A 15,043-nucleotide genomic window follows, 5' to 3' on the forward strand; every position below is an offset into this window, starting at 1 on the left:
GGGACAGGTATGTGGATCATAATGTGTATATGTACAGACTAGATAAATAAAAGGACTAATGGGCCCTCATAGAAGGAGAAGCGCTGAGCGAGAAGCTCACGATCCAGCGGTGAAGTCTGTCAGTCTAAACGCTTTGCACCAGCACTGACAACCTTAGCGGTGACATCTGCGCTCGTGCAGTCGTATAGCAGACTGTGGTCCCGTGTAAAAGGGACATACCTTATTAGCACCTTCCAGTCAAACTAGTTGCCCGGCTTACTGGACAGAGCTCTTGGCTTTAGAAACTAACTAAAAGGCATATGATAAGTAATGACAGAGCGTGGATGGAGGATTGTAACACGGTCCTCTTACCAGTAAGGACAGTTGGTCTTCACAATGTCCTCTGTTCACTATTCCCCTCTTGGTCCGGTTCCTGTACCCGGTGCTCCGCACCACAGGCTGCTCATCCTTTTTGGGTGCCTCTTTATGGTTTGCAGCAACAGCGCTGGCATAATCTTGGCTTGGAAAAACTTAGTGGAGACAAAATCCAGAAGATTCATTATGTTTACTTGAGAAAAAACACAGAAGTCTTCAACGTTCATTTACTAACTAAAGACGAAATTATGTGTTCGCTCTGAAAATCAATCACTGCAGAACCAACACTGATTCTAGAGAACATCAAAGCATAATATAGCCACACATGCATATATGTAGATCTATCATCACTGTCCTATTACCCAGTTCCTCCAATGATTCCATGGGCGTTCCAGCGATGCTACATTTACCACCTATGCTACAGATAGGTGAAATGAGGTCGAATGTGGGAAAATACCCCTAGGGTATGCTCACAGGGGGCATATTTATAGCAGAAAATCTGTCAGGAGTTTCTGCAGCAAATCCACAGGGATTTCACTACAGTAAATCCACACCATTTTGGAACAGTCTTTTTTTGGTGGATCTGCTGCTGCAGGTCACTTCCCCGGCAGAGTCTTGTTTGCTCCCCGTAAGTCTCCTGGCCACTAGTGTTGACGTCCTGACCTATGTGACAGCTGCAGCAGTTACATGTCTGCACAACTTGTCATCACTTAAAGCCAGACTGCAAAAACCAGTAGGGAAGCGATGAGAAGTTGCAGAAGGCAAGTATAATTTTTTTTCATTTTACTGGTGTCCTTCTGTACAGATTTTGCTGCAGATCCTATATGTAATCCGCAGCAAAATACACAACTGGAAGTTATTGTGGATTTTGACTCTCCCACTGAACTCAATGGGGAAAATCCGCTACAAATCCACAGTCCATGCGCAGCATAAACGGATATGACTGGTTGATATCAACTGTCTGAGTGATCGTACTCAGAGTGGGGATAAATGGCTGCACATCCAAGTGGAAGAATGTATCTAGTGGGGTACCACAAGGCTCTGTCCTCGGCCCAGTGTTGTTCAACATTTTTATAAATGATCTGGAGGAGAGAATTAATGGGAAACTGATCAAATTTGCCATGACACAAAGCTAGCAGGGATAGTTAACACTAGGGAAGAGAGGGAGAGCATTCAAAAGGATCTAGAAAAGCTTGCACAGTGGGCAGCGACTAACAGAATGGTATTTAACAAGGAGAAATGCAAAGAGCTACATCTGGGCAAGAAAAATGAAAAAAAGCACAAACAGACTGGGAGGAGTTAGGCTAAGCAGCAGCACATGTAGAAAAGGTATACTAATAGATCATAGACTGAACATGAGTCAACAATGTGATGCAGCAGCCAAAAAAGCAAACACAATTCTGGGATGTATTAAGAGAAGCATAGAGTCTAGATCAGGTGAGGTAATTATCCCCCTCTACTCTTCCTTAGTCAGACCTCATCTGGAATACTGTGTCCCGTTCTGGGCACCCCACTTTAAAAAAGACAAAGACAAACTGGAGCAAGTTCAGAGAAGAGTTACCAAGATGGTGAGCAGTCGGTCTGCAAATCATGTCCTATGAGGAACGGTTAAAGGATCTGGGAATGTTCAGCTTGCAAAAAAGAAGGCTGAGAGGAGACTTAATAGCAGTCTACAAATATCTGAAGGGTTGTTACACTGCAGAGGGATCAGCCCTATTCTCATTTGTATAAGGAAAGACTAGAAGCAATGGGATGAAACTGAAAGGGAGGAGACACAGATCAGATATTAGAAAAAAAAATTCTGACAGTGAGGGTGATCAATGAGTGGAACAGGTTACCACAGGAGGTGGTGAGATCTCCTTCAATGGAAGTATTCAAACAGAGGCTGAACAAATATCTGTCTGGGATGATTTAGTGATCCTGCACTGAGCAGGGGGTTGGACCCGAGGACTCTAGAGGTCCCTTCCAACTCTACCATTCTATGATTCTGATTAAAAATCAGTGTTGCAGCATTTTTTTTCTTTCACACAGCATATGGATGAGATTTCTGTAAATCCCATCCACTCGGCTGCTACGGTAATACGCTGAATATTTCTCACATGCAAATCCACAGCAGAAAATATGCAGCATATCTGCCCTGTGTGAATATAAGAAAACTGTTAAGTCAGGCATATAAAGAAAGAATTTTTTTTGGAATGTTTTTCCATATTTCTCTACCACCAAGATAGCAGGGATCCAATCCGATCCGATCCATACCTGCTTCTATAAGAAAAGGCAAAGATTGATCAATCAATCATAGGGATTGGTTTGTTGTATTGAGACATCTTGGTGCAATATGGAGCACTTTAAGTCCACTGGTAACAGTAAAGGCTACTGTAGTTACACACTAGGAACTAATAAGAGAGGTGACCTATGTATGTATGTGGATGTCAATAAAGGTGTCCTCTGATTGCGACCACCTCTAACAGCCAATGGGGTGAATCTCTTCAAAGAGCAGCCCTCACCAAGCAATCATATATTTACATGGTTGCAGGTAATGCCACATTTCTCCAACAGTGGCCACTATAACTGCTGATCGATGAGGCTTTTAGCTGTCAGACCTACATAAATCAGCTGATCGCCAGTATGTCCTCATTTACAGTAGGTGATGTCCAAATGGGCCAACCCTTCAATAATCTAAATGACATCATCATCTTCCATTTGAAGGGACTATACCTTCATATACAATCCTTTTCAGAAAGTGGCACCAGGGTGAATAACTGCTTGCCATGTGTTCTGCTGGTACCCATGCCCAACAGCTGATTTTGCTACGTGTAGAAGCGGCCAATGGTATATTTTGCAAAATGCCTAAAAGACCGCCCACATGGGAGCCGCTCTTATAGCTCCAGGTCATGGAGGGGTACTCCCATGAGGGGGCACTCCATTCTATGATGTTCATATGCCCTAACCGGAGTTGTAATCGCAGCACAACCATTTTAACGTTTTTCTCCTTAGGCCGCCTGCAGACGGCTGGGTCGGATCCGGCAGCGAGAATTCTTGCAGCGGGACCCGACCCGAGCGCTTGCAGAGAGCAGCGTGACACTCACCTGCTCCCGCGGCCCCGACTCTTTCATGTGCCGCCTGCATGCGCAGAGCGGAGCCGGCGGCCAGTGAGTGACGTTTCTGTGCGGGGCCCTGCGAGCCCCGCACAGAAATAGAGCATGCCGCGATTTGTTTGTCGCGCGGCCAAATCGCGGCCGTCTGCATAGGATTGCTTAATAAGCCATTTACGTTCTACCTACATTTGTATCCGGAGTCCAGCTCAAAAGCGTTTATAATTTTCAGCAGCCCATCAACTAGAAGCTTGAATCTGGGACTATCCTGGAGACTTCTGCAAAAAAAAGAGCGAGATTTAGCATTGCATGGGAAAAAACAGTATAAGGCCTCCTTCCCACGAGCGTGACGGGCTCCGCAGCGTAATATTCCGCTGTGAAGCCCGTCACGGCGCCCCCCAGAGCCCCTATACTTACCTGCGGGAGATAGCGTGAAATCGCTTCCCCGCCCACCGCCGCGCGTCACCGCCCGTCACCGCCCACCGCCCTCGCGTCACCGGCCGAGTCACGTGACGCGGCCGGACCGCGTCATTTGGCGTCATATGACGCTCGGCGGTGGGCGGGAAAGCGTTTTTTCACGCTATCTCCCGCTGGTTACAGCGGGAGATAGCGTGAATGGACGGCTTCCATTGACTGCAATGGAAGCCGTCAGTGCGTACAGCCCGTCCTCACCCGCAGAAAATAGAGCATGCTGCGGGTGAGGACGGGAGAAATCGCGGTGCGTAATTCCGCGGTGGAATTACGCATCGTGAGCATTGTGCTATTAGGTTCAATAGAACCTAATAGCTGCGGGCAACGCAGCGGATTTTCGCCGCGAATTACGCGGCGGAAATCCGTTCGTGGGAAGGAGGCCTTAATGAAACAAGAAGGGATATTTAGGAGATGAAATATGGCATTTTCTTGGCTCTTTTGTATGTGGCAGCCAACTGGACCTAAAACCGCATGCAGCACAAGCAGACACAAAAGAAACATTTTGTTACAAACCACCTTTTAGTAACTTCTTTCTTGCACATAGGACACTGGGCCCGTCCTCTCTTCTTCTTACTGAGAAGCTGCAACATGCAAAACCTGGAGGTGGAGAATGGAAAGTTTACTAAAAGTTTCTTTCAGCAGATTCCTGATTTTCTATACAAACAACCTACAATTTATATAAAAACGATCTATGCTGAGGATGTGCAAGTCTGGGCGCTCTGGGACTTTTTTCCATTAGATGTTCCATCTACACATTCTTTACTGCAAAGAAGATGGGTCAAACGTGTACGCACCTGCAATAACAGGGCAAATCAAGAAACCACTGACTGGATGAAGCAAACAGTGCTGCTAATTGCTTTTCAGGGGAAGGAAGGTTTGGAGTTTTCACTGTGCAGAAGACAATTTTACATCATGGCCGTCCAAAGCAAGACGTAAAGAGGATCTACAGTAAATCAGTTAAATTGCAAAAGGTATGGCAATGCTGTTACCGTTGTGCCCCAGCCATCAAAGCAATGAGGAACATAATCGTGTAATTAAAGTAACTTTATAGCATTAGTATACCCAATTCTACTAATTCCTACCACCACAAAATTAACTGTCCAGAATAATTAAGGGGCAAGAAACTATGAGGTGCCTGGAAACAAACCGTATTTCTACGGCAGCTGTCATAGCGCACATAAAAACAACCGTAACGATGACTGCCCCCTGTCATCAACTGACAAAGTGCTGCTCTACTGTTACCATGTTGTTTAACCATAACCTTTATATTAAAGGGGGTTTTACGGACCTTAAAAAATTTATAATGGGCTGAAGACTTCCTCCCGAGTTCAAACCATTCTGCTCTGTGGAAGAAGTTGCAGTGGTCACATGCTGTTCATTGTACGGGTGACCGCTCAGCCAATCTCAACCTTTAGCAATGATACCGCCATGAAGATCATGTGACCGATAGAGCTTCTTCGGAATCGGAATGCCAGGGACCAGGAGGCTATTTAAGACACTGAATAGCTATATCTTAGCTATTCATGAATGAATAGCTAAGGGCTATGTGTCATTGGCTGAGCGCTCAGCCAATAGCTAAGCAGTAGCTGCTATTGGCTGAGCCCTCAGCCAATCTGCACAGCCCTTTCAGGAGGCGGGGATTTTTAAATCCCTGACTGCTGAAAGAACTTAATAGCAGTGCCGGGTAGCCAGCCGGAGGACGCGTCTGAGCGCCGGAGAGGTAAATTTAAAAAAAAAATTTTTTACACACTTTTTGCTGATTATCGAGGAAGGGCTTATATTTCAAGCCCTTCCCCGATAATCTTACTGCGGGGCTTGGCAGAAACTATTGCTTTCAATGGGATCGGCAGCAGTGTCGATCCCATTGAAAGCAATGGTAAAGAATGTCGGGGACTTCTGCCACAGCTGTGACAGCGGATTCCTTCATCCCCGCGGTGCCCACGTGGATGAAGGAAACTCCTGTCACAGCTGTGGCAGAAGTCCCCGGCATTCTGCATCTCTTTTCAATGGGGCTAGCGCTGCTGCCACTGGCCCCATTGAAAAGACTGGTGATATGCCGGCGTGATGTCGATATCCTGGCATGATGCCGGCTTTTTTCTTGCACTGCGCTGCGAGACTTTAACTTCACTCTCGCAGCGCAGTGGAGAAAAAAACGCCAGTGGGTGTCCATCCTAACTTGTTGGCAACTTTCCTGAGGAAAAAAAAGCTGTTTTCCTGCAACTTTTACTAGATTGGGCCTTTTTTATCAAAACTGTCTGAAAGACAAATTATCTTTATTGCCCATCGCAACCAATTAGAGCGCAGCTTTCATTTTACCAGAGCAGGTGAAGAAATGAAAGTTGCGCTCTAATTGGTTGGTGGGGGGCAACAAAGTTTCTCTTTTAGACAGTTTTGATCAATGAGGCCCATTGTGTGCAACTTTCTTTCTCAAAGGGAAATGTTTAAGCTCAAGACTCTTGTTAATAGTCCCCGTTACTCTGAACTTATTATAACTACTTTAAGGGGAATCTATCACCATCTTTTTGCAGCTCCCTCTGAGAATTGCACAAGGTAGTGACAGGCTTGCGTAAAGTCTGCTGTATCTGTGCAGTAGTTTTGAAGAAATGTGCGATTTGTAGCAGGCACTACAGGAAGTAGTCCTGGATATTCATGAGCTGCAGCTAGCCCCGCCCTGCTTGCCCTCAGGTCACTGATTAGCAGCTGCCTCTCTGTGCCCAGTAATTGGCAGACAGCTGCCAATCAGTGGCTTGAGATCAGGGTGGGTGGGGCTAACCTGCAGTTCATGAATATCCAGGACTACTTCCTGTGCCTGTCTGCTACTGATAAAATGCAGGTTTCTCCAAAACTACTGCACAGTTTCACAAAGCAATCATATAACTAATCAGTGTGACAGGTACCACCTTATGCTACCCTCAAGAGAGAGCAGAGAAAAGATGGTGACAGATTCCCTTTAAACTCTGACAAGTGATAGGCGATTAGCAGGAGTTCTTCCTGATGAATTGTGTAAGAAATCTCTGTGTGCCGTACCTGCAAAATATATGATCACATCTGGTAGCCACGGGCTCCTTCATCAGGTCCAAGCTGTTAAAAACATAAGACATAACATAGTCTTCTCTTGGCTAAATAGGATTAATGCATTGACCAAATCTACAAGAGACATATATAAAAGTGTGAAGCCAGCCCACAAATACTGCACTTAGATGCTTGTCCAGCAACAACTGGGGAGAAAGAAACCTGACCCGCTGGGCTGCATTTACACGGCCAACATCCTCGCACAAGATCTGTGCGTTGCGAGACGCACAAAGTTTGCATTCAAAATTGCATCCAAAGTTTGCATCCCTCTGTTTGTAATGTGTCCATTTACATGGGCGATGTTTCTCTCGAAGTGATGCTGCGAGATCGAAATATTGCAGAATATACTATATTTGCGCAACTCTCACAAGAGAATAGTACATGCAAGCGTGCGATGTCCTGTACATTGACAGAACTCGGAGGTGGGGTCCACATTCAGTGCGATACAAGTTGCGCCCAAGACTTATCAGCCGTATAAATACGGTTTAATAGGCCTCATGTCCACGGGATAATTTTTATTTTAAATCCGCAGAGTTTTTCCCGCACGCGGATCCGCGCCCCATAGGGATGCATTGGACACCCGCAGGTAGTTAAATACCTGCGGATGTCATTTTTCCCGTCAGGCGCGGATCCGCTTCGGGAAAAAAAATGGACATGCTCCATTTTCGTGCAGGTCTCCCGCGGGGACGGCTCCCGCAGGCTTCTATTGAGACCTATGGAAGCCGTCTGTATCCGCGGGAGACCCGTACCAGAATTAAACTCACCTGCTCCGGACGATGCGGATCTTCCTGTCTTCACAGCCGGATCTTCTTCCTTCAGCCCGGCGGATGTGCCCGGCGCAAGCGCGCGGCACGCAGCCGGCGTGCAGAGCACATCCGCCGGGCCGAAGAAAGAAGATCCGGCCGCGAAGGTATCGTCCGGAGCAGGTGAGTTTATTCTGATTTTTAGGCCTCATGTCCGCGGGGAAGGAGGGACCCGCTACGGATTCCACATGGAGAATCTGCGGCGGGCCTGATTTTCCCCGTGGACATGGGGCCTTAGTGCAGATTTATGTGAACTAGACTCCATAGAAGCAAAGCCGACCACTCAGGAGCAAAACGTTACTGGAAGATAATGTAAAGAACCTACACAAAGACATCTCCTACAAACAAAAAATAAAGGCCCATTTACACGTAACAAATATTGCTCAAAATCCGTTCAAACGACCCAAAATGAGCGAAAATTCGTTACATGTTAACGCAGGCATCGGGCACTTTTCGTTTGATCAATGATTTTAAGATTAACTTAAAATCTATTGTTCAGCTACTGGAGATCAAGCAAACACATTTATCTCTCTGTAGACCACAGGCTGTAATCTCCGTGGGGAGGAGTCGGCAGACAACATTGTAACCTGACAGCAGCTGCCATGAGAACAATGCAGCTGTGTGCACAGCTGGGTGTGTAATTAATGACACCCTGGGCTCTGCAAACAGCTCTTGGATGCCCTTTACATGCAAATGATGATAAAGTGTTAATGTCCATTAACATTTTATACAAAAATATCGCTAAGTCTTTCAATCGCTTGAAAGTTTATGTTTGCGTGTAAATGGGCTTTAAGAAAATCCCAAGAACCCCCTCTGCTAATCATTTAATTCTCTGCCATGGACAATTCTTACTTGTTAGAAGGGTCCTTGACAATATTCTTACTATAAAATGTTATCTCTGCTGAGACCTCTAGCTGTAATCTGTGGGGAAAGGTGACAGGAAGTGCTCACTAGCCATGCAGCGCTACCACAGGGGGAATGGAGAATAACACACGGTTGTCTGTGTAAGTGTCGTTTTATACGGCACAATCATCATCTGAATAGTTGCATGAAATAGTTACTGGAGTGTAGGAACGACTGCTGTTGTGTGTTTTGTTCCCTTGTTCTTCAATTTCATGATCGCTGAATCAATTGTTGGGAGGATTTACACAAGCTGAAATATCGTTTGTCAACTTATAACGCAGGTTCTTTGGCGAGCGTATATTTGAAATTTTGTTCCCTCCCCAACACACGCCCATTGGTTACCAAGTCCGCTAAATGCGCATAAATATGTGCAATCGGTCTTCGCTTGAAGACTCGCTACTGCCATTTCTCGCTGGACCAAAACCAGCCACATACCGCAGCATGGAGGGTTCCTGCGAAGACCAGTTGGCACTGTTCAGTTGAAGATCAATCACTCGTATTTACGTGTTTTCAGGCACCAAACTTTATTAAGCAGGAGGGCAAAAATGTTCCAAAAAAGGCAGGAGCCAATCAGCGTTCAGTGAGAGGCGCACACCGAACAATGACACACCTTCGCTGTTGGAAAGTCATTGAACGACAACTATTATTTGTTTCTACCAGACAATAACGAATAAATTCTCGCTCATTACCCAATTGGTTGCCTTGGGGAATCCCCGTCTCTTACATTTATTATCATCAAGTGGCTATTTGGACAAGCCGTGTGTAAAGCCATCCCAATGCAAGAAAGTTCTGGTTCTCCAGAACAAGAGGCGCTCTTTAGACCCGTTCTATATTTTCGTCTCATGGCAGGAGTGTCGAATAGAAGTCTTCTCTCCATTAACGCAGAAATCTCTACAAGGGTCAAAGAAAATTAGGTTTTCTAAACTAGACATCCCCATTAATTTTCATGCTGCACAAGCACATTTTTGGATCTTTTTAGAAGCCCCAACACCAACCTGTCGACCAATAACCTTCAAGCGTTGAGTACCAAAATGTCTACAAACTCTACAGTGCTGCATTACAGAACGTCCCGCTACCGTTATGTATGCCGACATGCCCGTTTCAAGTTGCCACACTGAAGTCAATGAGGCCTGTAATGACCCCTGAATCACTCGGCTCAAATTTAATTAAATTTCAGATGACAAAAATGAGAGTTTGAATATTACACTGACATGTTAAAAGACCGCGGCGGCGCACGGCTTCCGCAGAGCGCTGACATTCGTTGTCTCCTCGGAAGCAATATGAGAGAAACAACTCTATTTAACTCTCAGAAATCAATCATGCCTCGGAAACCTTTCTTTACACGGCCACCTTTGATAACATCTGAGAAATAGGCGCACAAAATAATCTCTCGCCGGCTTTCTGACAAAATGTTGGCTCCGGGAAACATCTCATAAGTAAATGCCATTTCATCAATATATGTTCCTGGGAGATTGTACTGGAACGCTATTTGTCTTGTACACAAGCTCCAATGGCCGGCTTTGCTGCATCGAGAACAGAGACTGAATATCAAAAGGATGGGACCACCGGGCGGGATTGTGAGAAAGCTAATTACTGGAACAAGACGATCACTGGGGGCCGAAATACTGACCATTATAAAGTACAAGAAAATACTGAGGAAGAGGAGAAAACAAATGGAGGCTGGAGGGAAAGTACACAGAGATGAACACAGCCAAGTGTCGGAAGTTTAGCTGCAAACTGCCTCAAACGCTTCATCCTGAAGAACACATTGTCCACGGAGGAAGTCGTAGAGAGAGAAATAAATTGTCTTATACAGCGTTTCTTATATTGGATTTAAAGGAAAATTTCTTCGTTTCATCAAAAGATATAGTGGTTTTCCTGCCCCCCCCCTCAAAAAAAAGTGTAATTGCGGACAAAAAAGGGGGACGTATGGCGACTGTCTAACTAGCATTACCGCAGCAGGAAGCCAAAGAACTGTCCATTAAACTACTAATGACCACTGTGTGTGTGGGGGGGGAGGGGGAGGGGGGGGGATGCATGAGACTACAACTAAGCTGTTATTATCTCAAACACAACTCAGCGGTCCTGACAGAAGACACCGACCTACTGCCACCTCAGAGATCCAGTGGGCTGAAGGGCCTGAGGTGACGTCACTACTGTGGGAGGAGCCATTTTGTAGTTTGGTAGAAAGTACTGTATACTGGATAAGCCGACAGCAACTACCAAGACCTGTGATCACCTGTGTGGGTGGAGTCAGGGATCACATGACAAGCGGCTGATCACTGTATCCAGGAGCTGTGTGTGTGATGTCTGTGAATCATAATGGATATACCATGCAGCACAGCTGTGTGTCGCACTGAGCCACCAGAAACACTGCTATTATAATTTGCTAATAACACATGATCCATTCTACCGTTAGGGGTGTCGAAGTATTTTTGGTAAGATAGTGTATCTGTGAAAAGGAAAAGGGCACCTGGTGTATGCTCCAGTGATCGAGACGCTGTTGGATTCCAGTGAAGTAGTGTTATCACTGTTCCTGGAACTACAATATAGAGAATTCTGGCGTACATGTGAATTCTGTCCATTTATATGCCAAGATTTTGTGTGTGTTGCCCTGTGGTACCCCGACTGCTGGATATATTTTACTAACCATTCACTATAACACCCGCTTCAGTCTGATTGTTGCTGTCCTCCTGCACCATCTTAACAGATGTACATACAAGATGATGTATTGCTGCAGGCAGCTAGTTACCCACTACACATTACACTGAAAAAACACTTTACCATCAGTCTCTGTGGCAAGATGCCAGGCTAAACGCGTGGGACAAGAGCTGTGATGGGCTCTCATACAGACACTAAGGAAAGATGAAGAGGCCATTGAAAAAAAGCTTAGAACTTAAGAGATTTGAGGCGGCTGATTTGTGATACGGCGTTCCTTCGCTCACGGAGGACTGCCTAGACTGGAAGCAATTGCAGTAATCTTTCAGCTGTGAGAAGTAATGGGTATGTACAGATTTTTAGCATTTGGATATAAAACAAGAAAGTTACCATCACGCAGAGGTCTTGAAAGTGCTTAGGAACTGAAGAGCAAAGTATATTGCACAGTTGTACAACTTTTAATGATACAGTGATTTAAAAAGGGTCTTTTGGGAGTAAACTACTGATGACTTCTCCTCAGAATAGGTTATCAATAGTTAATTGACGGGGGTCCTTCTGTTTAGGATCTCCACCAATCAGCTGACTGTAGGGATTGAGGGACTCAGGTGAGTGCCATGACCTCTTCTCAGGCGTGTGACATCACATCCATAGGTCACATGTCCTGAGAGCAGCTCAATCCCGTTCAAGTGAAAGGCACAGCTGCTATAAAATTAAAGGTGTCGGGGGTCTGGCACGGGCCGCGCCGCCGGGGGTCTGGCACGGGCCGCGCCGCCGGGGGTCTGGCACGGGCCGCGCCGCCGGGGGTCTGGCACGGGCCGCGCCGCCGGGGGTCTGGCACGGGCCGCAACACTCAGGCCTCATGTCCACGGGGAAAATAATAATTAAAATCCGCAGCGGATCACCCGCGCGCGGATCCGCGCCCCATAGGAATGCATTGACCACCCGCGGGTAGCTAAATACCCGCGGATGGTCAATAAATGTGAATTAGAAAAATCATGGAGCATGAAAAAAAATGGACATGCTCCATTTAGGTGCGGATCACGCTCCGGATGGCCCCATTGATCTCTATGGGGTGCGGGAAATCCGCTGCGGGTGTTAAATGCCATTTATTTGGGTGCGTGAAATCTGCATGCGGATTACAAGTTTGGCTTCTTTTTCAGTGGCCTTGCATTTTTTTTCACGCGCAGATGCAAAAATGCCATCCGCGTGCATACACGCGTGAAAAAAAACGCATCCGCGTGTCATCCGCATGCAATAAAATACTATTTTAAGCTCATCCGCACTGCATCCGCGGCCCAAATCCGCGTTACAAATCCGGAGCAGATTTGATTTTCCCCGTGGACATGAGGCCTCACACTTTCAGTTTCAGAGAGCATAAAAATGTTCGCTGAATGGCGGTACATAAATAAATAAATCATTGGATCGTGCCAAACTGAGTGATAATCATAAACACAGCCAATGACTGAACGACAAACAGTAATTTGTTTGCTTATAGTTCGTCACTCATTTTATGTAGACAGAAAGAAGAAAATAAATCGATCAGTTATTAGCAAGTTTTTATGTTAAAAAAAAAAAAGAACATCATTCAGTCGTTCCCATTCACGGCTTCCATCTCCTGAAAGACCAACGATCGAGTGAATGAGCGAAAGACGACAACGATTGCCTGTGTATGTAAACTGACTGCATTTTAGCAAACGACTGATATAAAGACTGCAAATAAATGCAGCCTTAATACATTCATATGTAGTCAGCCTCAGGGCTTATTCACACGTCCGGATATCAGCCGGGTTTTCACACCCGGCCAATATACGGTGTCCCTTTCTGCAGGGGGAGGAGACAGGCCGGGAGCAGTGCACTGTTTGCAATGGGAGGGGCAGGATGGGGCGGAGCTAAGTTTCACCTCATCCCGCCTTCTCCTAGTGCAAATAATGGCGAGGGGCGGAGATAGGGCGGAGAGGGGGCAGGAGCTCAGTGCACTGTTCCCAGCCCGCCTCCTGTCCCTGCAGAAAGGGACACCATATATCGGTCGGGCGTGAAAACCGGGCCGATATCGGACGTGTGAATAAGCCGTTAACCCCTTAGTGACGGCCCCATTGCCTTTTTACTAAATGTAGCCAAGAGCCTGGAGATTTCATGGGGTGCTATGGTACACGTTTTCCAGTCACGTGATCGCCGTTATCCAATGGATAATGGCGATCACGTAAAAGTAAAAAAAAGCTCAATTTTTACCTCCCGTCACGGATCGGATCCGTGAGGGGAGGTGAAATTACTTAAAGAGGGCAACGGGCAATGTCCCCTGATGGGATCCTTATCCGCGGACCTTTCCCCAGTTTTGGCGCATGCGCCCGTCGCCAAAATGGCGGACACAAGCGCAAAGGCTGGGGAGGGCAAGAGGAAATTTAAAATCTTCTTGCTCCTGGCTACTAAATGTAGCCAAGAGCTTGGAGATGTCACGGAGGGCCGCGGTGAGTGGTCTTCGGTCACGTGATCGCCATTACCCACTGGATAATGGCGATCACGTAAAAGTTAAAAGACAGTTAAAGTTTGACGCTGCGTTCAGTTTGGGCCCCGTTGTGCATCCAGACAGAAGATTAGGGCCACAATGAGTATGTTTCTGAAACAAATAGTATTTTTTTTGTTCTGCTTTGCTTCGATTCATTGAAAAATGGTGGAGTCATAATACGCAGTACACCGCTAGATGAATGCGTTAAGCGGTCTAGTTTTTATTATGGGGTCATTTGTGGGGGTTCTCTGTCGTTTTGGCCGCTCAAGAGGTCTACAAGTGGGCAATAGGGCCTGAAACACCTTCAAGCAAAATGTTCTGAAAACCACCCGCTGCTCCTTTCGTTTAGGGCCCCGTTGTGCAGACGGACAGGAGATTAGGGCCACAATGGGTATGTTTCTGAACACGGGACAAATGGGAGTATCCACTTTTGGGTGAAAGTCTTCATTCATATGTCTGCTGTTCAAAAAAGCACTGTTTTTAAAATCACATAATTGATAAAAAAAAATAAATCGTAATTTTTTACTTCTGCTTTGCTTTGATTCATGCAAAAACAGTTGCGTCAAAATATGCAGTACACCCCTAGATTAATGCGCTAAGAGGTCTAGTTTCCAAAATGAGGTCATTTGTGGGGGTCCTCCGCGTTTTGGCCGCTCAAGGGGTCAACAAGTGAGCAATGGAGCCTAAAACGCCTTCAAGCAAAATGTCTGATCTGAAAGCTACCTGCTGCTCCTTTCGGTTTTGGCCCCGTTGTACATACGGACAGAAGATTGGGGCCACAATGGGTATGTTTCTGAACACAGGACAAACAGGGGTATGCATTTTGGGGTGTAAATCCTCATTTTCATGTGCACTATAGAAAAAAATCCTGTGTTTAAAATGACGTATTTGCAAAAATATGAAATTTTATTTTTTCTACTCTAAATTGCATTAATTCCTGAAAAGAAACTGGTGGGGTCAAAATCCTCCTGACCCCCTCATTGAATACATTAAGGGGTGTAGTTTTTAAAATGGGGTCATTTGTGGGGGTAGCTATCATTCTGACACCTATGAACCTTTGCAATCTTGGCTTAGTGCCGGAAAATAAAGTGTTCCTCAAAATGCTGATAATTAATGTTAAATTTGTTCATCTCCAAAATGGTTAAAAAAAAACGAAAGTTTTTCAAACGTGCGTCCAGAATAAAGTG

General features: G+C 45.8%; 1 protein-coding gene across 4 annotated transcripts in view; it reads right to left on the reverse strand.

Annotated features, from left to right (window-relative positions):
* BRCA1 (BRCA1 DNA repair associated) overlaps positions 1-15,043 on the reverse strand; it is a 155,888-nt gene that overhangs the window by 125,187 nt on the left and 15,658 nt on the right. For all 4 annotated transcript variants that reach the window (XM_066587729.1, XM_066587728.1, XM_066587726.1 and 1 more), the window contains exons 3-6: positions 6,945-6,998; positions 4,434-4,514; positions 3,636-3,724; positions 352-509 (exon numbers count right to left, since the gene is read on the reverse strand). In XM_066587729.1, the coding sequence (XP_066443826.1) occupies positions 352-509; positions 3,636-3,724; positions 4,434-4,514; positions 6,945-6,998 (382 nt within the window). The remainder of the gene's footprint in view (positions 1-351; positions 510-3,635; positions 3,725-4,433; positions 4,515-6,944; positions 6,999-15,043) is intronic.

Source organism: Eleutherodactylus coqui, chromosome 13 (assembly GCF_035609145.1).
Source record: "Eleutherodactylus coqui strain aEleCoq1 chromosome 13, aEleCoq1.hap1, whole genome shotgun sequence".
In the NCBI taxonomy this organism is placed as follows: domain Eukaryota; kingdom Metazoa; phylum Chordata; class Amphibia; order Anura; family Eleutherodactylidae; genus Eleutherodactylus; species Eleutherodactylus coqui.